We start from the raw sequence: 24,285 nt of genomic DNA, 5'->3' as shown, positions 1-24,285 counted from the left end.
CCATTTTGGTTAAGGGGGCAGGGTTTCAGGAGGCAAAAAATGTATTCAGTGTATAAGAAGCACCCAGATTTTCAATCTCTTTTTTGAGGGAAAAAGATGTGTCTTATACTCCAAAAAATACAATAAATCTAGATTAATATTTCAAGTCACTAATGTATGCCACCATTATGTTCTTTCTGGTTCCTGCTTATCTTCCAAAGCAAGCATAATTTCTAAAGCGCCATCAGCCCTTGGTTTATTTGGGCACCTCTGATAAAATTGAGGTTTCTTTCGTTTTTACATTGTTGTTCTTGTATTCCTCCCAGAATAGGTTAGGATTGGAATGGACTATAAAGGATACTAATAAATATTTATGCTTAGTTATGTATAAACCACATATGCTCTTTAATCATTTGCATCAAGAGTTGCCTTTCTAAGAAAAACAAAAAATGTAAAGGTTATAGTTAATTGTGACATTCTTACAAGAAAACTGTATAAAAATACATGGACTTGTATTTGCACAAATATTTAGATTATAATATTAGCTCCTGTGTGGCCACCATTTGTGGTTCTTGAATGAATTTACTACATTTTCCTGACAGTTTTCAGTTTTAACCTGACATTAATATGGGTTTGTTTGTGTGTTTGCAAACTATAATTGAATGTCTGTAAATATATATACCCTTATACTGGTTTGAATATTAGATGTATTTTGGTTATTAACAAGGGACACAAATTTTAGCCAATGCCTTGTAACTGTCTTACATTTACTTTGGTTGGTTTGTTTGTTTATCTAGATTCCTCATTTTCCTGTATATACCCGCTCAGGAGAAGTGACTATATCTATTGAGTTAAAGAAATCAAGTTTCACTTTGTCGTTACAAATGCTTGAGTTAATCACACGACTTCACCAATATATATTCTCTCACATTCTTCGACTTGAAAAACCTGCACTAGAATTCAGACCCACTGATGCTGATTCAGCCTATTGTGTTCTACCTCTTAATGTTGGTGAGAAAAGTGCTGTTTTATTTATTAATTAAAGTTCATACAGTTGATGGGATATTTAAGTGTCCATTTGCATACACGCCTTCCCATGAATTGAGGAATTGTTTAATAGCCTTTAAATTGTTTAACATCCTTCAACAATCCTTTATGTTAGATTATTTTGCAGAAAATAAAACCGATTTGCAACACACCCATAAAAATTTAACAAATAAACGGGTTTTGCCTTTTAGTTGTTTTAGATTTTGAATATTACTTGTAAAAGCAGAATCTTGAAAAGTACTATATTATATAAGCATTAGCCGTTGGAACAGTATTTCAGGTTGACTACTGTTCTTCTGAAATATTGATTACCACCAAAAGCCCTATGGTGCTACGAAATTGATTCTGACAAAAATTATTGGGGACTGTTTGCCATTTAAAAATATGTGCTAAGAATCTGAAAATATTTTCAGTTTTGAAATTCAAATAAAATATTTTGTTTTTAAGTTGATGGCTCCAGCACTTTGGACATTGATTTTAAATTTATGGAAAATATTGAGAAATCGGAAGCTCGTACTGGCATTCCCAGTACCCAATATACAAAAGAAACACCATTCATTTTTAAATTGGAGGATTACCAGGATGCAGTTATCATTCCAAGGTGAGTATTTTCTGAAAATTGAAACAAATATCTGTCTATATTTAAAAGTAGTATTTTTTCAGCTTTTAACAGTTTAATGCAAACATTATAACATCCTATAGTGATCAAGTCTGACTTACAGGAGTTGGATTCTAGATTTTTTGAAAAGATTCTATGTCCTAAGTAAAAAAAAAAAAGTTATCCCAAGTAATAGAGTATTAAAAAACTTTTTTTGATCCAAATAGCAATAGCAGTTAGACTTATATACCACTTCATAGGGCTTTCAGCCTTCTCTAAGCGGTTTACAGAGTCAGCATATTGCCCCCACAGTCTGGGTCCTCATTTCACCCACCTCGGAAGGATGGAAGGCTGAGTCAACCTTCCTTAAACCTTATTTAAAACATAACGTAAAAAAAACCTATGGAATTTCTGAATTAAAAATGGCATAGTAATAAAATATATTGTTTTACATTTACCTGCTTAAACATAGAATGCTTCCTCCTTTGGAAAATTTTCCTCCTTATTTCAATAAAGTTGCAGTAGCAAAGATCAAAAAAACAATGCAGTTAATTTTGTTCTACTAAAGAATACCTATTGAAAGAAAGGGGATACTGTATTGTAGTTTAATATCTGGGAACATCTTGTGGAAAATCTTACTGAAAAATATAGTTCATTGTTTTTGTCAGTAATTATTTTGAAAATAAAATTATATTCTCCAACGTTGGTGGAGACAGTGGTCATGCATGGGTTAACTCAGTCAGTAACCAATAGAACTGAGTCTACCAAAGTGATGTCATCTCCTCGGGGGAATGTCCTCCCGCTTTTCTAGACTCAGTTCAATCGAACTGTTTGTGCTAACTGCTTTCTCCTCAACTTTAAAAGTTATTTAAACCGTATTTAATTGGATTTTGTTCTAAATTTCATCTAAATTGGAAGGAATCTTTAAAGCTAAGTCTCTCAACCAGCCCGAGGCTATGGGAAGAGCTGCTGAGGTCAGGCTGGGTTAGCTACTGCCAGAGTCCCCAATGGATGACTCTGCTTAACTGTTTAAAAAAAGCCTCTAAAAACCGCCCTCTACAGGAGGAGGTAAGAGAATCACGTGCCTCATCTACATAAGGAATTTTTCGGCTTTTAACACTTGCTTAACTCTGCTCGAGTGATCATAAAGATAGACTAAATGAGGCACGTGATTCTCCCGCCTCCTCCTGTAGAGGGCACTTTTTTAGAGGAGCTTTAGGAGAAGGAATACCAGCAATTCTTCTGGCCTTAAAAAAGGAGAGAATGAAAGACAAGGCGGACCTCTTCATCCAGCTTAAGGTCAAAAAGGAGGTGATTCCGTCACCCAGACTATTCATAGACATGGTTCAGAACCAGTGGGCATCACCAGGTACAGGTCCTCTCCCCAATACCTTGGATAAGCACCTGTATAATGTGGGACCAGAACTCACCAAGGCCTTGGAGGTACCTTCTGTCGGCTTACCTATAATTGGCCTCAGCAGCTCGTGAGGAGGCTCTTCGTCCCGAGGACAAGAGAATAGAGCAAACGCTAGTCAAGAGTCACCAGGCCTCGGCTTGGTCCATTAGGACGGGTACCTCTGCCTCCTTCTTTAGTTACTCTGCTTTCTTATGGCTGAGGCAACTCCAGGCTAGGCTCACAGCCAGGGATTCCAGGGCTCCCAGGGACATTAACAAAATAAAAGTGGCCCTAGAATACACAGCAGATGCTTCCTTGGACGGGGCTAGGTTTGTGTCCAAGGCCATAGCATCCTCCATTTCCACCCATCGTCTGCTTTGGCTAAAACAGTGGCAGGCGGAAGCCCGGGCCAAGTGGAGACTTGCCTCCTCTCCCTATTCTTTATCCCTTCGCTTTGGAGCCCCATTGGACCCCCTTTTGGTGGTGTTCAAAAATAAGTGGAAGGTCTTGCAGCCGGCCACTAAGAAGCAGGAGGGCCGAAGCCAATCCTTTTATCACAGACAGCCCTTTTGAGGTCAGGATGGGGGTTCCTCCAACTCCCATCCACAGCGTCAGGCTCCTCCCATACAGGGCCCCTCCTTTAATAACAGGTCAGGAAGAAACAGCCACGATTCCACCCCAGAAAGTTGTTCAGGGACAATACCAACTGATCCTTCAAGAGGCAGAAGTGACTGCCTGAAAGATCTCCCCATAGGGGGTCGCTGTCGACCTTTGCAGATCGTTGGGACAATATCACCAATGACGCGTGAGTCAGGGCCACAATCAGATTCGGCCTTCTCTTGGATTTGCCCTCCAAACCACTTTGTCCCTTGCCCCATTTCCAGGGATCCTCAAAAGAGGCTCTTCCTGGAGCAGGCCATCCATCACCTGATCCTCATTTGGGCCATTCAGCCTGTGCCTCCAGGCCAGGTGGGACAAGGGTTCTACTCTCGTCTCTTTATCGTGCCAAAGTTTTTGGGGGGCTGGAGAGCAATCCTCGATCTCAAATTCTTGAATTGGTTCAGGTATAGGAAGTTCAAAATGCACTCTCTCGTCAATTCTGAAGAGTATGCACAGACACGATCTCCTAACCTTAATGGACCTTACAGAGGCTTACCTCCATGTACCCATTCACAAGCAACACAGACGATTTCTCCGATTCATCTATGCTAGCCGTCACTTCCAGTATCGCGCCTTTCCCTTCAGGCTATCATTAGCCCCAAGGGTCTTCACCAATATCCTGTCAGTCGTAGCAGCTCACCTCCGTGCCAGACCCATTCGGATCTTTTGTTAACTGGACAACATCCTCCTGTTGTCCAGGTCATGCACCCAGGCCATGCGGGATCTACAAGACACCTTGCAGGTACTTCAAGAGGTGGTGTTCTCCATCAATCAGGAGAAAAGCCACCTGACCCCCACCTCTCATCTACTCCACTTGGGGGCTCTCATCGACTCCGGCCAAGGGAAAATCTTCCTGTCTCAGGAGAGACAGCTCAGCCTCAGGGAATTAGCCTTAGAGGTACGAAGGAAGCGGCAGCCCCCCTTCTCCAGCTGTCTCAACTGCTGGGGAAGATGGTCTCTTGTTTCTCCATCGTTCCTTGGGCGCGGCTTCACAGCCGTTGCCTCCAATGGTTTTTGCTGCCATTCCAAAAGACCAACAGCAGCTGTTTCCTAGCAACAGTCAGGTTGACTCCAGAGGTCCTTCTCTCTCTAGATTGGTGGATTGGTGAAGGGGCGTATCAGGTAAGAACCAACGCCCCATTTTATTTCAGATGGTTTGTAATTAAATCCAACATCTGGAAATGGTAGAAAATTTATTGGCACAGTGATTGACATTGGCATCAAAATATCTTTTCTATCCAGGTATCGAAATTTTGACCAGCCTCATCGATTCTATGTTGCTGATGTCTACACAGATCTTACACCATTGAGCAAATTTCCTTCACCAGAATATGAAACATTTGCTGAATATTATAAAACAAAATACAACCTTGATCTGACCAATCTCAACCAGCCATTGCTGGATGTGGACCACACATCTTCAAGGTAAAGTCAACTATCAGAATTTAAACATTTTTTCCTTGTGATTTATAAACATATGGCATCAGGTTTCCATATAGATGGTGATTTTAGACACATTTAATGTTACTTTTTTCAAAAAGAAATGTGTTTAGGGAACAGTCCTGTACCAATGTATTTTCTTGAGGATTTTTCAGATCTGCTCTATATATGAAGAGAGAAAAAGAGACATTCCCTCTCCCAAAGGCCTTTTACCTATGTCATGGAACAATATATACTATATATAGGTTGTTCTGATATCAAACCTATTTTATCAACGAAGATTAAAAACTTATTGGGGAGGGGATGTCATGCCCTTCCTTCATAGTCCCTAAACAGAAACATGTTTATACTATCTTCTTTTGGGGAGCATAATAAGCAGAAAATATTAAAATAGCATTAAAATAAAAGTTAGGTAAAGTCAAATGAGGTTGCAATTAGGTTTCCCCACCTAAATAAGATGACTCCTCTATTTACTTTTTCTCATCTCCTCCTGAATAGAATTGCTGCACAATTCAATGACTCGGGGGGGGGGGAGGGGAGGGGATCAATTATGTGGCTATATTTTTTTTCCCTACAGAAAAGTCTCCATATTTTTCAGCTTATGATATACATGGACAAAATTCAAAAGAAGCAAAAAAGGCCTATGAGGGACAAATCACATCCCTACTACTAAATCTTGTAAATCAATTTTTTTTCTTGTTTCCATCTTTCAAGATGGAATTTGAAACATTATAGTAAGCCTTTTAAAGAAGCCTGTTCATTTTGTTCTAGACTTAATCTTTTGACACCTCGGCATTTGAATCAAAAGGGGAAAGCTCTTCCATTAAGCAGTGCAGAGAAACGGAAAGCCAAGTGGGAAAGTTTGCAAAATAAGCAGGTAATAGTATATTTTCTATTTTAGAGGGCTCAGTAGCACATTGCTACTCTAAAATTTGTAAGATTTTAAAATGGAGCTTTGTCTTGTTTTCTATTAAAGATTTTGGTTCCAGAACTCTGCGCTATACATCCTATTCCAGCATCGCTGTGGAGAAAAGCAGTTTGTCTCCCTAGTATCCTTTATCGTCTTCACTGCCTTTTGACAGCTGAGGAACTCAGATCTCAAACAGCTATTGATGCTGGTGTAGGAGTCAAGTCACTTCCTATGGATTTCAGGTATTAAATACATTATAGTTTAATTACGTAGGAACAGTAATCTGGAGCTAGGCCAATTTAACATGTTTTCACATAGTTTCTCTGTGGTTCCATAAATGCCCCATCAGAACTTTTTGTTTTTCAGCTTACAGAAAAGTGATGTTTACATTTTACTAGTATATTTTCCAAGAACTAAAATGGTCTAATGATTTACTTGCCAATATTAACTTGGATGACAACAGATAACTTTTCACAGTACACATTTTTATATTTATACCTATATAAATATTGCAGAACAGTGATAGAATATTCTTTGTTTATTACTTTTTTGAAAGTTCATTTTGTTTATAGTTGTTGCTAATATTATGGATAACATCCAGAATTCACTGAAAAGCAGGATGGCATATATAAAACAGTTGTTAAAACTGATTTGGATTTTATGAGGTCTAAAAGCAGTTTGCAAAGCAATATAGTTATGGTACCATTGGAGAGAGATATGTTGAAAATCAAGTATCAGCATTATAGACTAAGCCTTCTGTGCTTGTTAGACAAAATTAGACATTTTTAAAGTACATAATATATTTTTCAGATATCCTAACCTGGACTTTGGATGGAAAAAATCTATTGACAGCAAATCCTTCATCTCTGCTCCTAATTCCTCTCTAGAAGAGAATGAAAATTATTTTAAGCACAGTGCAATTATAGTCCCTGAAAATGCTGCACATCAAGGTGCTATTAAAGCCTCCTCCGCAGATAAGCATGACCAAATGTCTGTGAACTACAGAGCATTGATAGAGTCACCTAACAAACTCCAAAAGGATGTCTCAGTAGAACTGGCAACAACTAACGGTGTTTCTTACAATAAAAAACTGGCCAACGGCAATTGTGATATATCTGACAGAGAGATTTGCCAAGAAAATCAGCTAAATTACTGCAGGCAAGAAATCCCTGTACAATCAACTACCTCGTATCCTATTCAAAATTTATACAACAATGAGAACCAGCTCAAGTTCAGCAATGAATGTACTCTGAGTAATAAATATCTTGATGGAAATGCTAACAAATCTACCTCAGATGATTGTCCCAAAATGGCAGTGACCACCAGTGCTTCAGAAGGTTGCAAGCCTTCAGAAGAAAGCATGGATTCTGTAACAAGCTCTTCCAGTGGTTATTCCTCAAGAACCCTTGGTCCAAACCCTGGTCTCATTCTTCAGGCATTGACTCTTTCAAATGCTAGTGATGGATTTAATCTGGAACGGCTTGAAATGCTTGGTGATTCATTTTTAAAACACGCCATCACTACATACTTGTTTTGCACTTACCCTGATGCTCATGAGGGACGCCTGTCATATATGAGAAGCAAAAAAGTGAGTAGTGTATCCATTGTTTTCAACTCTGTGTGAGTTTGGGTTTATGTACAAACTAGCAAATCCAGTGACATGTAACAGTGCTGTTGGGGTATGTACACATAGCTCCCACTGCCTGTTGCCTTGTTTACTGACCACTGAAAATTACAACAATGCTGGAAAAATAGAGTTACAACCAATCCTTGAATTTGTGACTATCACGGTGTTCTTTTAACTGCATGTTTGTGATTAAGTTGCTTTATTACCGGCACACATTGTGCTGATCACATCTTACTGTCATGGGATTGTCATATGCGATCTTCACAGCTATTTCTAACAAGCAGTGTCAATGGGCAAGCTAGCAGGAAGTTGCAAGTCACAGTCACAAGTTGTTGAGCTTAACAAACTATAGTGATTTGTTTAATAATTGCAGCAGACATGGCATAACTCTCGTGCAGTCGTATGAAGTTTCACTTAATGCCCACATCACTTAGTGAAGGAGTTGCCCATCCCAACTGTGATCAGAAAGTGAGAATTACCTGTGCTGACTTTTGTCTGTGCTCTGATGTATGTGATTGCAGAAGTAATGTAACGGAAGAATAGCTTTATTTGCCTTTTTGTCACTTTAGAAATGGTGATATTATAATGTACAGGTGCTCCTCACTTAATGACCATTAGTTCAATGTCCAAAATTACAACAAAGCTATTGTGGTGCTAAATAAATGGTAGTTATGGCTAGTCCTTGAAGTTACATCCATTGCAATGCCCCATGGTCACATGATCAAAATTCGAATGCTTGGCTCCTGTCCATATCTATAATTTCAGAGTGCAATTCCTCCCATCCACCTATCTTTCCTTCATCTCTACCCCTTTAATCATCCTGCAGTGTGCCATTCCTGTTGACCTGCATTTTGCCGTCCCAGTAGACTCTTGCCTTCTTCTGCTTCCCACTGCACAGGAAATGCCCCAGAGGTGTGAGACCTTATGAGACATTAAAGAGGCATGAGCTTTGCAAGACCTTGTGAAGGCATCTCAAATGACTAGTACCTGTCTCAGCCAGGCATGCCTCATCAGTGGCAGGAGGAAGATGGTGAAGATCAGCAGGGTAGGCTGCAGTGGCACGGTTGGCCAAAGGGCAGAGATGGCAAGATCAGCGGGTGGGGCGAATTGAAGTAGACGTGAGCGTAGCAGGATGGCAGAGCTTCATATGCTGGAGGGAGCTTGCTGGACCCAGTTGGGGAGGAGGCAGCAGGATAAAGCTCGGAGTTTACACAGAGCAGGAGAAGCATGAGATTCTCACCTAATGATGGTGTGGTTGTAATAACTGCAACTGGAACTACCAGAACTACTGTTGCTAAGTGGTGTCGTCATGAGATGTTTCATCGAACAACTGCTTCACTTAGCCCCAGAAATTCCAGCCCTAATTAGGGTACTTAAGTGAGGGCTACCTGTATTGAGCTTATCTGATGGATTTCAGCTGTGTTTCCAAAAGATACAAATTTAACAGGCAGATTTCACTATCTACCTTTGTAAATGCACACTTTGAATTTTTGAATATTTTGTTTATGATAAACTTTTCCCCGCCTCAAAGGTCAGCAATTGTAACCTGTATCGTCTTGGAAAAAAGAAAGGGCTTCCTAGTCGCATGGTAGTGTCTATATTTGATCCTCCTGTGAACTGGCTTCCTCCTGGTTACATAGTAAACCAAGACAAGAGTAATGCAGACAAATGGGGAAAAGATGAAATGGTAAGTCTTTTGATATACTACATGTCTCGGTTACAAATGTGTTGTTGCAAGTGAAACAAAAAGGCCCTTACATAACCAGTCTTCCATAAAATATTGCCTGCTACTTTTTTATTTCTCTTAAAACAGCCTCTGTAATAAAAGTAGGATGAAATATTATATTGGAAGGTTTATGAAAGAAAATGTTTTAAATAATAAAATGGAAATAAGCAAAAATAGTTGTGGGGAAAAATTCCTTTGCCCTATCTTGAAAAGATAAAAAAGTTTCCTCCTCCTACCTGTAAGCGTAATGGAATTAATAATTCAGTATGGAAGGTGTGTAAGCTGTGCCTATTTAGTTTTTAGTGAAAGTCATATTGTGGTTCTGTTTTTGAAAGAGAGTTCAATCAGAAATTAGGAGCCTTCTCGTCTCATAACCATTAATTTCTGTGTAACACTATATGAAAATGCAGATATTCTCTTCAGAAATAACTCAACTTGAATGTAGTATTTTCAAATATTTGCTTCATGCAAGAATTATAAATGTGTGTTAAACCTTATTCACCTGAAAGAATATGAATCTTATTTTAAGATAAGCCCCGCATCCCCCCTTAGACAGTGCCTAAGTTCCTTGCCTTTTAAACTTAAGATTGCCAATTACAGCTGAAACACTGCTGGAAATTTATCTCTACCCTATTCACCCCATCTTATATTACAGATGAATTATAAATAATGTTTAGTGTTTGTATAATCTCAAAGAACATTATGAAAAAAATTATTTACATCCCCAGCTTTCAACTGTTAGCCAAATAATTATTGGGTCTACAGAGATTTTTGTTTATTTCCTTCTGTGTTGAATACAAACTTCCTTGAGGACATACTCTGTTTTTGGGGTCATAAATGAATAAAAGTGTTTATAAAAGATAACACTAAAGGCCATAGGACAAAATATATTGCAGAACTAGTTGAACATGGCACAATATTCACACAATCAATTTTGCTTTATAAGTACCTGAAGAAAAAACACACATCTGTCTGAACCATATGCAAATAAAAAAAAATCTGAGCAGTTCATTTTAGATACTGGTAGCTTAAATGTCTTCAGCATAATTTATTTTTTTCCTAACCATTATGTTTAATTGTTCATCCATAATGTTTCAAAAATATTTATGAGCAGATAACCTAAAGTAATATCTTCTGAATTATGTCAGACTTCTTAACCATTATTTTTCATGTATGTGTTTTCATTCAGTTATTTCTGAGATGGATTTATACATATAAAAATTATACTCTTGATATCAGTGCAGTGTCTTGTGTAACAATTTTTGTTTCTATCAATCTTCTTATATAAAAATGTAAAAAGGAATTTATGACTCCTTATTTTATCATCTTTCCTGGCTCTTCAGTTTCACCGATAAAGTGTCCCAAAAAACAAAGGTCAGAGTTAGCATAAGAAATACAGATTGGCTTTTATTACGCTAATTTTTAGCTTTCTTCTCAGTATCTTTTTGTTTTGTTTTGTGACAAAATGCTTTTTCTTGGAGATTATTTCATTCTGTATTATATTTATGCAAATTTTACATGTAGTATTTCCTTTGCTATAGAACATCCAGATGCATAGCAAGAAAACTTAGTATATTTGATAGTATTGGAATCAGATGTCCTTTTTGTCCTAATGTTCTTTAATATCCAGTCCCAAATTCCTGAGTTTACAGCTGAAGCTCTAATTTAAGAAAAGTATTTCAGTGTTATTGTAATAAGGATTCTGTTTTTACTATTCCAGAATAGAAACAGATCTTGACAAAGTTTTCTGATAGTTTACTATTTAACCACAGGTTATTATATTGCCTTACAGAATCTGAATTCCTAAAATCACAACTTTGAATATTTGTTGTAAAAATAAATGTAATGGAATCTTAAAATGCTTGTTTATAACTCTTTGATGCAGATTATTTTAGACCAAGTTCTGGATTCTTATATTACTATGAATTAGTTACGGTATAATAAAGTATATTGTTTGCTAAAAAGCTTTATTGGGTAGAATAAAACCAAATGATACTGTTGTACTTACTTTCCCTTGAATTTATCTGTAATAATTACAACAGAGGTCCACAGTGGTCTTAGTTTATAATTAGTATTTGTCCATGAAAAAGTGATGAGATTGATTAGTAGGGATTTTTTTGTGCTTATCCATTTTCTAAGATTCATATTTTGACTACAAAACCACTAGAGGGCACAATAAAAATATTGCAATGTAATACTATTGTACCATAAAATATTTAAAGGATTGCCTAAATTTATACAAAAAAGAGAAGTAATTAAAAATGAATTTGCTAGCAGCATTATTGACTATCCTGAAAGCATCAATGGATAATTACCCTACAATAAAATTTTGAAAGCAGCAGAATACCCCAATCAAAAATTCTGATCAATTTTTTAAAAAATAATTAATATTAAGTCAATTTAAAAGACAAAGTTAGCTGCCGATGCCTAATTATTCAAGTTCAGTAAAAAGTATAGAAATCCAGAATTTTTTTAACTGAATGAATGCCTTCATATGAACAATGTAAATGTGCAAAATTATGCACTTTTATGTTTCTGGTTATTTATTTAGCATATGACAAGGTAATAATTTTGGAAAGAATAGAAAGTCACGCTGCTGATATTTCAACATTTCTAGACAATGTGTATTGTGGTCCGTACTTGTGAACAATTTTGGTTACCACACTACATAATTGATACTGTACAGCTGAAAAAGGTGAATAAAGATAATCAAAATTATTAACCATTTCTTCTGTGAGGTTGTATTCAAGGATTTTTAGTTAAAATTAAAAGGACTTAATTTTTATTAGTCTAAAGTAGAAAAAATTCCAATTAAGTTGAATCATAGAAGACTTGTGGTTGTATAAAAGAAATGCTTCCTCAGACTGTAGTAATGGATGGCGTTAAAAGGGAATTAGACAAATCAATGACTGCTTTGTCATGACTATTGTACTTTATTTTAGAGGGGGGGGAATCTAAAATCACAAATTCATAGTGTTAACTAGCTGTAGTATATTTAAGAATTGTAAATTTTCAGCTTTCTCAGAAGTTTTCATTACATAAAATTGTGGTTGGAAAATGACAGTGGAGCTTTATAGGAACAGAGTTGTAACCATAAATGCATTGATAGAGCCTCCAGCTGAACAGATCAGGTCTTATCTGGTACAGGATAGGACTGGATTGCAAGCTAAGACTTTTCAAAGCTGGTTAGGAAAAGGACAAAAAAAATGTATGTTATATCCTCTGAATTCCTCATTTTTTATTGTGGATGATATATAAAATTTCCTTTATTGTGGTGGGAGAAAAAATACAGAAAAAAAACCCAACAGGACAGTTGGTTTCTTTTGGAGGTAATTTCAATTTCTATCAGATACCATTCATCACATACCACACAGCAAAAACAAACTGGTCTTTTTATGTAAATTTCCAAATCATGGATGTGGAGTTTGTTACTATTGCCCTCATACCATTTTTTGACCTCCTTTAGGTAGATTGCACCATAGACCACATAAACTGTGCCCTTTTTGTGTCTGTAGATAATCAAGTATATTGAAAACAACTTAGTTAACCCTTAAAACATTTGAATTGTCAAAGTCTGATGGAATATTTTTGCATGAGATCATAGAAATCTCAAATGTTTTAACCATTTTTATTTATTCATTTTGTACCCATATCTCCTTCTGGGATCTTGTGATGGTATCTGAAAAGGTTGCCATCTTATAAATTTATGGAGTCTAAACAACTTATAGGAATCCAGTTCAGTGATTAGATGTTTTGATATACAGGTAGTCCGCGACTTATAACAGTTCATTTAGTGGCCATTTGAAGTTACAACAGCACTGAGACAAGTGACTTCTGACCATTTTTCACACTTAGACAATTGCAGCATCCCCGTAGTCATGTGATTTATATTCGGATGCTTGACAGCTGACTCATGTTTATGAAAGTTTCAGTGTCCCAGGGTCATGTGATCCCCTTTTCTGACCTTCTGTCAAACAAAATCAATAGGAAAGTTGATTCACTTAACAACAGTGTTACTAATTTCACAGTTGCAGTGATTCACTTAAATGTGACAAGAAAGGTCGTAAAATGAGGCAAAACTCACTTAACAAATTTCTCACTTAGTAACATAAATTTTGGGCTAAAATTGTGGTTGTAAGTCGAGGACTACCTGTATAGTACTTTTTTTCTTGTCTCTATTTTCATCCAGCTAAAGTTGTCATCAGTTGAGAGTTTTTATTTCTTCCCCAAAGTTGGGCGTTAGAAATGAGACAAAAATGAGCATAGTCTATATCCTAATGATTCCCAAATCAAAATAACCAGGTTATTTTACCAATAGATGTATTTAGAAACATGGATGAAATTATGGAACTTAACATCAAACCATGCAGCAAAGACTATGTGGTAGGAATGTTAGTTTCAAGATCTACCTTCTAAGAGGAATCAGAACTTCTGCCCAAGAATATTTCTATTGATTGACAACACATTTAATGCATTTAAATTTCATCTACAGCTATTTTACATGAAGCTACAAAATTGCAAAATTTTTAACATGAAGTTTTACTCTTTTCCCCTACTTTTAGACAAAAGAAGGCCTACTGTCTAATGGAAAACATGATTATGATGATGATGACGATGACTTAATGTGGCGAGCACCCAAGGAAGAAACTGAGTTTGAAGATGACTTTTTGGAATATGATCAGGAGCATATCAAATTTATTGACAATATGTTAATGGGTTCTGGAGCATTTGTGAAGAAAATATCACTCTCTCCATTTTCACCTGCTGATAGCAGTTATGAATGGAAAGCACCCAAAAAATCATCTTTGAGTAATGTTCAATTTTCATCAGATTTTGATGATTTTGACTATAGCTCATGGGATGCAATGTGCTACTTAGATCCTAGCAAAGCTGTTGAAGAGGATGATTTTGTTGTTGGTTTCTGGAATCCATCAGAGGAAAACTGTGGTATTGATGCTGGAAAACAATCTATCTCATATGATTTGCATACAGAACAGTGCATTGCTGACAAAAGCATTGCAGACTGTGTAGAAGCCCTTTTGGGATGTTATCTGACCAGCTGTGGGGAAAGAGCTGCCCAGCTTTTCCTCTGTTCATTGGGTCTGAAAGTGCTTCCAGTTATTAAAAAAACTGAGTGGGACAATGTTCTGTACTCTTACAGAGACCATTTTAATAGCCAACAGAAGCATTCTTCAGCAAACTGCATTTCTGCCTCTTTAGCTAATCAAGAATCTTCTCGCTATAAAGACTTGGTATATGGCTGTTTAAAGATTCCTCCAAGATGTATGTTTGATCATCCAGATGCTGAGACAACTTTAAATCATCTTATATCAGGCTTTGAAAACTTTGAGAAAAAGATTAACTACAGTTTTAAGAACAAGGCTTATCTACTTCAGGCATTTACTCATGCCTCCTATCATTACAACACCATTACTGGTGAGTCACATAAATATTTCCTTTTCTCTAAGCTTGTGTACTTGAAGGAATGGAAATTATTTGAAAGAGGTGTTAATTGTATTGTATTGTAATATAATTCTCTCTTATCCCTCAATCCTTATTTATCAAGATTGTTACCAGCGGTTAGAATTTCTGGGAGATGCAATTTTGGACTACCTCATAACTAAGCACCTTTACGAAGACCCACGACAGCACTCACCAGGAGTCCTAACAGACCTGAGATCGGCTCTCGTTAACAACACCATCTTTGCCTCACTGGCTGTAAAATATGACTACCATAAATATTTCAAAGCAGTTTCTCCTGAGCTGTTTCATGTTATCGATGATTTTGTACAGTTTCAAATGGAAAAGAATGAAATGCAGGGAATGGATTCTGAGGTTAGTAGCAAAAATGCTAGTAATTTTGATATTGAGTATCATTTAAAATATATGAATTCATGCATAGGATATGAAAAATAGCAACAACCTTCTGTAATTCAATATATATTTACAAATTACATGAATAAGTGTTCAAATAAATCATACATACACAAATCCACAGATCATAAAAACAGATAATCTCTCACTTGCATGCATATGGCTACATATAACCCCTTGCGAAAAATAAAACAGAAATTTCACTTCCCAGGCAACAGAAAATTGAGCTACTCTTTTTACAAGGAGAGAGCAACTCTGAGGCTTGGATTATACCCATGAGAAGAAGGCAAATTCTCTAAAAATTTTGCTTTCCTTCTCCACTGCTGCTGCTTCCTGTCTTATCGTCTCTCACCTAGCAGCATTCTTAGTAATGATGCTGATAGTGCCACTGCCAAAGCACAGAACTTCCTAGTTCTGTGCAAGTAGCCAAGTAAACTAGTTTCATCACAGTCAAACCAACTGGGACACCATCCACTTGTGTTTTTAATATAAACTTTGCAATGGCATTTATTGGTGAACTCTTTCTGATGATTTTTAGCTCCGAAGGTCTGAAGAAGATGAGGAAAAAGAAGAAGATATAGAAGTACCAAAGGCTATGGGAGATATATTTGAGTCCCTTGCTGGTGCAATTTACATGGATAGTGAAATGTCTCTGGAAATGGTTTGGCAAGTGTACTATCCAATGATGAGGCCATTAATAGGTAATGTAATTGTTTTCAGAAAAAAAAGGTTCCGTTTATTATTTTGATCAAGAAGATTACAATTTTCTATATATTTTATTATAGAAAAATTCTCTGCAAATGTACCCCGTTCGCCAGTAAGAGAGCTGTTAGAAATGGAGCCAGAAACAGCCAAATTTAGGTAAGAATTCCCATTTTCCATATCTATATAAACCCATATAATAATTTTATGCTGACTTTGAGAGAAAGGGGGTGGATGGGTGGAAGGGGAGTAATAGAGTTCTTTTTTCTTATGTATCAGATACCAATTGACATGTATAACTAATTAACAATTACATATAAGATCCATGATTTTACTTGGTTATTGTCAGGCGTAAATAACCAGAAACAGAAGTTAAGTTGAAAGTCCAAAGTTTATTTTGTTGTTGTTAGTTGCGAAATCGTATCCGACCCATCGCGACCCCATGGACAACATTCCTCCAGGCCTTCCTGTCCTGGAGTCCATTTAAGCTCATGCCGACTGCTTCAGTGACTCCATCCAGCTACCTCATTGTCTGTCGTCCCCTTCTTCTTTTGCCCTCAATCGTTCCCAGCATTAGGCTCTTCTCGAGTGAGTCCTTCCTTCTCATTAGGTGGCCAAATTATTTGAGTTTCCTCTTCAGGATCTGTCCTTCTAAATTACATGCTACTTATACACAAGACTCTGATCTACTAATGGTCGAGGCAAATTAGTACTAGATAAAAGTGAACAGAATTCATCAGGATGGGAGGGGTGGTCTTTGGTCTCTTGTAGGAACATAGCAACTCCAAACCAATGACATGTTTGACTCTGTCTTCGAGCTCTGCCAGATCATCTGCTTTGGTTATATTATTGCCAAGAAGACTACCGTAAATAGATATATCTGTATTTACCAGGAGTTGAGTTCAACTCAAGAGAATATTTTAACTACTGTGGGGTTACTACTGCTATTCTTTGGAATTAATTTCATGTTCACTATTTTCATTGTAATTTGACTTTTTGTTTTTGTTCTAATTTCTACTCATGTAGTCCTGCCGAAAGAACTTATGATGGAAAGGTTAGAGTAACAGTGGAAGTTGTAGGAAAGGGGAAATTCAAAGGTGTTGGAAGAAGCTATCGGATTGCCAAATCAGCAGCAGCAAGAAGAGCTCTACGAAGCCTCAAAGCAAATCAAGCTCAGGTTCCGAATAGCTGAGACATCTTAAAAAACAAATATACCATAAAGAAAAATTAAAATATATATATATGTGTGTGTGATGAGAGGAAAAAACTGAAGACAGCAATTAAAAGTTTTGTGATAAAGTAGTTAACAACATTAACATGTACACATAATTTTGGAACTAATTGTAGTTATAGGGTTTTTTTTGCGCAAACACAATCTTGTCTTCTTTCCTCACTTCTGCTTTGTTTAATCACAAGAGTGCTTTAATATTTAGCAAATGTTCAAAACAATTGTCAAGTCCTTTGGTTTACTTTTCCACTAAAGTACAGGTTTGCTTTGCTTAGCTTAAAGCCAGGGAGTCATGTCTCTTGTGAGATAAATATCTGTATCTCTACTTCTCTCTAGAAATATGGATATCTCTTGAAATTCCTTATAATCTGTGCACTAGTGCCAGTCACAAAGCAGTTATAAACTGTAATGGATAATATGGTGTAAACATAAGTGTGCCAGTATTGTCCTTGTTCTTTCCATGTCATCTTTGCATTAAGATGGCATTCCCAATCATTATTGCACTTATTTGTTAGGGACAGGTTTTTAATTGAAATGTCTTGCATTCAATAGAATTTTAAATTGATGCCACATAATTTTGCATTAAAGGTTCTTGCCTTAAAAATACATACACCCTCAAAATTAGAAAACTCTCAGTTTTTTTTTAATCTCTTTGGAACAAACTGTATTATATTCCCTCCACTTTTAGAATGCATTTTGCAATGATAAATCTATGTATTTACAGTACTTGTTAGTTTAGCTGTGACTTAACTTATTATGCAAGTAATAGAATTGTATTCATATAAACGTAGTGAGGTTATTTTTAACATTTCAAAAGAAATTATTAGTACAGAGTTTATTTGATATTGCAAAGGAAATGTTTCCTCTTAATTTACATTGTTAAAAAACCAAGAGTCTAGACTGAACAGTGTCCATTACTCTTGTAGAACTTCCTTTCATTTCAAGGGGCTTATGCAGGAGATTTTCTTGGTGGATTACTGCCATGGTTTACTGGAACTTAGTAATGATAATTGCACAGTGTGAACTGTTGCTTTTTAAAAAAAGAAATAAGAACCTTTGACATATCGCACCTAAAATATGCTGCAGTTTTTTTATTGGATACCTATTTAACAAATAGAGCACCTTTACACCTTTAAAAGCAATTTCCACATAATTCTTACTGTACGTTTCAGAGTTGCATGCATATTTCACCTACCAAAGCTGTGCTGTTAAAATGCCATGGAAGTTGTTGTGTGAGAGAAACTGCCATACTTTTGATACATCTGTGACTTAGGTTCTTTAATGTAGAGTGACTAGCTTATTATTGTTGTTTAAGTTGATATGAAATCGTACATTGTTAGGCTATGCCTCAATTTCTTTATACATTTGTAGGCACCCTTCACTTAAATACCTCAGTTCTTTGTTCTTTTTATGTCTTTTTTCTCCTTTTTTGCATGCATCGTTTTTTGTTTGTTTGTTTTTGGTGCTATGTGTATGTATTATGCTTGAAATTTTAATTTTTGCACTGTAACTATAATACCTCTTAATTTACCTTTATAAAAAGCTGTGGGTCATCTTGCACTCCCACCAATATCAATAGAGGTTTGCTGCAATTTTACCCCTGTTAATTAAGCTTGAAGTTTGAGAGAACTGAGCAAAGTTTTTAATGTTTTCCAGCACGGTGGTTTACTCTTGACACTATTTTAAGTGCTAAATTACAGATTATCCTATTCTACACGTTTAAAGACACATATACCCCTTTCCACACCGTAAAGAGGAAAAACATTTGGCTTATCTTTGTGAAGAATAGAATCATAACTTAGTGAGAGAGAAAAATAAGTTAAATTTCAGGATTTAATTTTAAGTGGCAGATACCTTGTTTAAATTCATAATAATCAAAATTATATTTGTGTGCAGCTTAATTCAAAGAGAATAAAATGCATGGGAGTTCATACAGGTTTTAGTATTTTTCAGCGCAACCATTTCAAACAGATGAAGAAGGTTTTTTTCAGCTTGTTCTTCATTTCAGAATGAATGGTTTACCATTGATTTTGTTCAAAAAGAATTTAAAATCTCTCTCTCTCCCTCTCCCTTTCCCTCCCTTCCTCCCCCCGCCTTCTCCATAGATTGAGAGAAAGAGACTGAGACTGTATTTTGGATTATGGATATATGCTATGGCATTGAAACAAGATTTAATTCTCCCACAGCCTCTGACTCTCTAGTTGGTTATATCCATATTCATACATCATATTTCCCCTTTCAGTGAAGGGGGTGATATAAGATCTATTTATGGAACAATAATACTGTAAAGATGATTTTAGAATAAATATGGTTAAATTCACCATTCTGGCTCAAAGTAATCATAACACTAGTAAATAATTGTTACTAAAATGGTTTTTTCCAGGGACTTTTTTCCTGGTTTTTTCCACATTAGTATTTTAAAATATTAATACAGTTTTTAAAAAAAAAAAATGTGTTATCCCAATCACATATATAAACTTTTGCTGTTTTGTAAAATGCCATACCCAAAATACAATCCAAATATATTCAATAAACATATTTCATACTTGAATAATTTCAAAGACTATTACATGATGGCAATTGAAGAGTGTGGTAATTAAATTCCCTAATCTAAAGCTATTCAGTGCCTCTACAATGCAACAAGCCATGTAATTGAAATTACTGAGTAGAGACCAATTATAAATCTGGGTCCTGCTGCTTGTGCGTGTCTGTGTACAGTACTGCAATGTCTCTGTCATTTAGTTCAATTATTAGAACATACAAATGTAACACACAACCCATACACAAAATTTTGATCTTGTACAACTGTTTCCTTTTCTAGAAAATGCAATTGGGTATTTGGGGGGTATTTTTGAAACCTAAATTTGAAAATTAGGACCGATATTTTTTTATACACCGCAAGCATGAGATGAAAGGGATGTTGCAAACCTGTCTTCAAATTGTATAACACAGATTCGTCATGTAGACAACAGGGGTTAAATGGCATAAATGTATTTTCAGATTTTTGCCTATATGTTAAATTGTCTTGCTTACGGTCCTCTTAACTATGCTGCATTTTTTAATTTTTATTATGGCTTTGTTTTGTGCTATTCTGTTCGGGTAGCACAAGTAATCATTGCACTTGGTACCATGCTTTACCTCATTTTAAGGAGAAATACCCTTTAAACAGAAAATGTGGTTTGGGGCTTGTTGCTGTTTTGGTTTACTGAATTTGAATAAGACCACTAGAGTGTTTGCAGTATGTCAGTTAACTTGCACAAATGAAAAAGGCCATTGGCTGTTGGTTTCCTATGGCATGTTAGTATATTTGTTTCATTTAAATGACTGACTAGTGAAAAATTTCCATAGAGCCCTTTGTATGATTAGAAGATACTGCCTCAAGTATGAGCTCCTGCATTTTATAACATTTCTTTCAGTTGCAGCTAGTGATGCTTTATGCCATAGTTTTTGGAAGTGTCTAATCTCCATAGGAGTATATATTTCGGTGGATACAGGAGGCTGCAACAGAAAGGAGTTGAGAGGAGTACCTTTGCATGAACAGAATCTTGCTAAATGCTTCCCTTTATATCACTTATTTTTCTTATTTCTTGTACCACATTTTTATTTTTGATAAAACGGTTAAATGTTAAATTTAACTTTGATTTACTCCCCTTGATGTAAATTTCCTTGTCTACAAGATTGTTACTTAACATTTCTCCTTCATTTTGGATGTGAAAGGATCTGGCAACTTTTTATAAAAGTTCTTCTCAGTGTAACTCTTGGTTCTGTTCTAAATAGACCCACATATAGCCACAAAGGGTATAAATTAATAGTAAAGGCCTTTTCAAATTGGAAGTTGTTTGACTATACTAAAGCCATGTACTATTCTTCTATATTTTTCATAAACATAGTAGAATTAGTTGCATGTGACTAATAAACACAAGGTTGATCAAAGTTGAATCAATCATACTGATGGCAAATTTCATGTTCAGTAAAGAAAGATTTGAAAATTATATATTTTTTATTCAAAAATGTATAATTTACAACTATTAAACATAACTGAAACCTAACAGCATTCACCAGCAGAAGTCTGATAACAGATCTCCAGGGGGTCAGTATAGAATACAAAACAGTAGCCACAATGTATTTGAAGAATAATTCTACATATATCTGTTTGTCTCCAAGTCTGCTTATAGGTTCTCTCTACTTGTTTGTGTTTTATAATTTGGATAACCATAGACTGTTTAAACTGATGTCATTCATGTAATTGGTTTACTACAAAAGGAAGTTATATAGAGAAATAGAAGTTGGAAAAAAGTTGAAAATTGCAGGCTTTTAAACTGTTAACAGTTTGACTTGAAAATGGTTAAAATCAAGTAGAATGAATAACATAATTTTATGGACAATAAAAGATTCCCATCACATGCTGCAGCTGTCTTAAGGGACATAAAATGTAATTCATTCATACTGTAATCATGCTGCAGGAATTTGCAGTCTGCACCTTATGGATCACAGTTACCTTTAATATTTTTTTTTTGTAAAATTGTAGCTGAATCTATCCCCAATAAAGTTATGTTCTGTTCATTCTTGTGTTTTTTTCTGTATTTAACACAGCAATGAGTATATCAAATTGGATTATTGTTCATTAAACATACTGCCTTTACTTCAAGAGCCTAGCATGTACAAATAAGTTTCTGATTTCACACATACATTTGAACAATAAATAGCATATGAAATCTTTGTCTTCCTAAATCATAATCAGAATATAGGACAGATAGTTCACTAACAAAAATCTTCTCCATGAGACACTTTTATCTATCTTATCAGAAACTGATATTTTAGGAATAGAATTCTAAGAATAAAGATAAATTAACCGGCAGTCCTGGAACAGATGAGACTTCACCCTGAGCTAGCAAAGTTCTTAAGCCTAATTTTACCCCAGAATTTTTCTGCTAATAACTAACTTGATTTGGAAGCAGGGTGATCAAGCTGATAATTCTTCATAAACCTTTGTTTGAGCAAAGGGTTGGACTAAAAGACCTCTAATATCCTTCCAACTCTGTTATTACTGTAGCCTCTTATTAAAAGTTTTCTTTATCCTAAAGTTAGGAAAACTTGCAGTCCTCCAGATATTGATGAACAATTCCCAGCAACCTCAGCCAACCATGATGAGGGATGCTGTGAGGTGTAATTTAATAGTTTCACAAAACAGGCTTCTGGATCTTTGACCTTAAAAAAATAAAACAGCTTCTAAATCAGGGGTATCAAACTCCAGGCCCGGGGACCGGATCCAGCCTGTGAAGTGCTTAGATCTGGTCCACGGGTCTGCCCTGAAAACAGCAAAGGACCAGCCAGCAGTGCTTCTGCCAGTGAAAATGGAGATCGCAACAGCCACACGCGGCTCTCCCGAGCTCTGTTTTCTCTGGCAGAGGGTTGCAGGAGGCCATCGCAGCCGAAAATTAAGCTCGGGAGCCTGTCTTTGCTGGCAGAACACTCAGGCCACTACAGGTGCCCCTGACGAGTGGCATTGAGGCCACTCTGGCCACACCCAGACCGGTCCTCTGAGGTCAAACACAACTTTGATGCGTCCCTCAATGAAATCAAGTTTGACACCCCTGTTCCAGTGGTGGGTTTCCATTTTTTTTATTATTGGTCACTTGTGCACGCCCGCAATGCTTTGCATGCACAGATGCATCCGGATAGGTGAGGGGAGCCTCCCACCACTGCCACTACCGGTTTCTCCGATCCAGGCTGAAGCGGCAGAAACCCATCTCTGCCCTGTTCTAAATGAATGGCAGAAATAATTGCGTAATAAATCACATCACAAAAGTGGTCGAAATAAAGCCTTTGTCATAGATTTGTACATGGGGATGGTAGAGAGTTAGCTAATGATTCTTGTTAGGAAAATAAAAGCATCAGAATGTGTCTATTTTCATCTCCAAAATATAGAACATTGGTAGAAAAGCAAATCAAAGTGACTAGCTCTTAAGAATTACAAACACATAAGATGTCGAAATAATGTGTTCTATAAGTTATCAGACATGGACTCAAAAAACGAATTCCTCTCCTGCCCTGGTTTGATCATGAGAAGGTCCAGAAGAATACAATGTTCTTTTTTTTTTTTTTTAAGTTGTAAACACTTAACGAAAAAGAAAGTAGGCAGGGGAAAAGTTCATTTAAGTCCTTGCCTAAAAGAGGCTACTTCTGCCATTGTAAAAAAGGGCACTTAAACTGTTCCAATGTAATTGCAAACCCAGAGAAACCCAAGAAATTAATCTTAACTAATAGCACTTGACTGTCACCATGCAACCTGTCCTGCCATTTGGCAATGTTTGTTAAGACACCTTGAGTCTAAGGTTTTTAATTTTTGGCTAAGTATTTGTAGATCACAAATACAGAGAGAGAGAGAGAATGAAGTTTATTCAAAGCCAGAGAATGACATGAAAAGTTTTAACTTAAGCAGCAAAATAGAAAGGCTAATCTTATTTAAAAGTAATATGTGTTTCTTGATTGAGTGCCCAGATACACTCAGCTGGGACATTTTAGTGGAATCGGTTCTAAGTTGTTATACTGAGCTATAGAGACTAAGGTTTCCTGTGTTCACATTGCCAGACCTGAAATACTCTTGTGGCTGTGTTTAATAAAGAAACGAAAGTCTCGGGGTAAGGGGATATGATTTTTTATGACAGAAGGAATGCAAATAACTTTTAGTCTCCTTGCCTAGACCAGGTTTGGTCTGATTTGATGGAGTTTAATAATGACTTATAACCTGTGCTGACAATACGCAGGCCTCTGCAACGTCATTTAACTCATTTATTCTGCTTGCTGTAAAAACAAAGAGATGGCAAATAAATATATGGAAAGTTCATTGTTTGTCAGAGGGACCAAGCCAAAAGTTTTCAGTGACCTTTTAAAATATAGTCCCTTGCTGGTACTAAAATGTCTGTCACTCAACACACACACATGCATGGCTTGGCCTTTTAACCCATGCATCTTGTTTTTCTCTCTTTCAACTGGTTGTATGAATTTCAAATCAGCTGTAGCTCTTTAAGTCCTCCCACCCTCTCTCTCTTTCTCTGCATCGGAGGATTACTGTAAATTGCAGCCTGACAATTACAA

At 36.3% G+C, this 24,285-nt stretch overlaps 1 protein-coding gene across 5 annotated transcripts in view; it reads left to right on the top strand.

Moving 5' to 3' along the window:
* Positions 1 to 21,750, top strand: part of DICER1 (dicer 1, ribonuclease III) — a 54,624-nt gene extending 32,874 nt beyond the window's left edge. For all 5 annotated transcript variants that reach the window (XM_014061091.2, XM_087726010.1, XM_014061090.2 and 2 more), the window contains 12 exons: positions 777 to 990; positions 1,474 to 1,627; positions 4,923 to 5,105; positions 5,892 to 5,997; positions 6,097 to 6,272; positions 6,841 to 7,618; positions 9,189 to 9,344; positions 13,946 to 14,819; positions 14,950 to 15,218; positions 15,796 to 15,958; positions 16,043 to 16,118; positions 16,986 to 21,750. In XM_014061091.2, coding sequence (XP_013916566.1) covers positions 777 to 990; positions 1,474 to 1,627; positions 4,923 to 5,105; positions 5,892 to 5,997; positions 6,097 to 6,272; positions 6,841 to 7,618; positions 9,189 to 9,344; positions 13,946 to 14,819; positions 14,950 to 15,218; positions 15,796 to 15,958; positions 16,043 to 16,118; positions 16,986 to 17,151 — 3,315 coding nt within the window. In that variant the 3' untranslated portion in view covers positions 17,152 to 21,750. The remainder of the gene's footprint in view (positions 1 to 776; positions 991 to 1,473; positions 1,628 to 4,922; positions 5,106 to 5,891; positions 5,998 to 6,096; positions 6,273 to 6,840; positions 7,619 to 9,188; positions 9,345 to 13,945; positions 14,820 to 14,949; positions 15,219 to 15,795; positions 15,959 to 16,042; positions 16,119 to 16,985) is intronic.
* Positions 21,751 to 24,285: the final 2,535 nt, after the last annotated feature.

The sequence above is a fragment of the Thamnophis sirtalis genome, unplaced genomic scaffold, assembly GCF_051295495.1.
Source record: "Thamnophis sirtalis isolate CommonGarterSnake01/CBP01778 unplaced genomic scaffold, rThaSir2_p1.2 scaffold_1, whole genome shotgun sequence".
Taxonomy (NCBI): domain Eukaryota; kingdom Metazoa; phylum Chordata; class Lepidosauria; order Squamata; family Natricidae; genus Thamnophis; species Thamnophis sirtalis.
The sequence above is the reverse complement of the archived record's forward strand: the minus strand, read 5'-3'. Positions and strand labels throughout refer to the sequence as shown.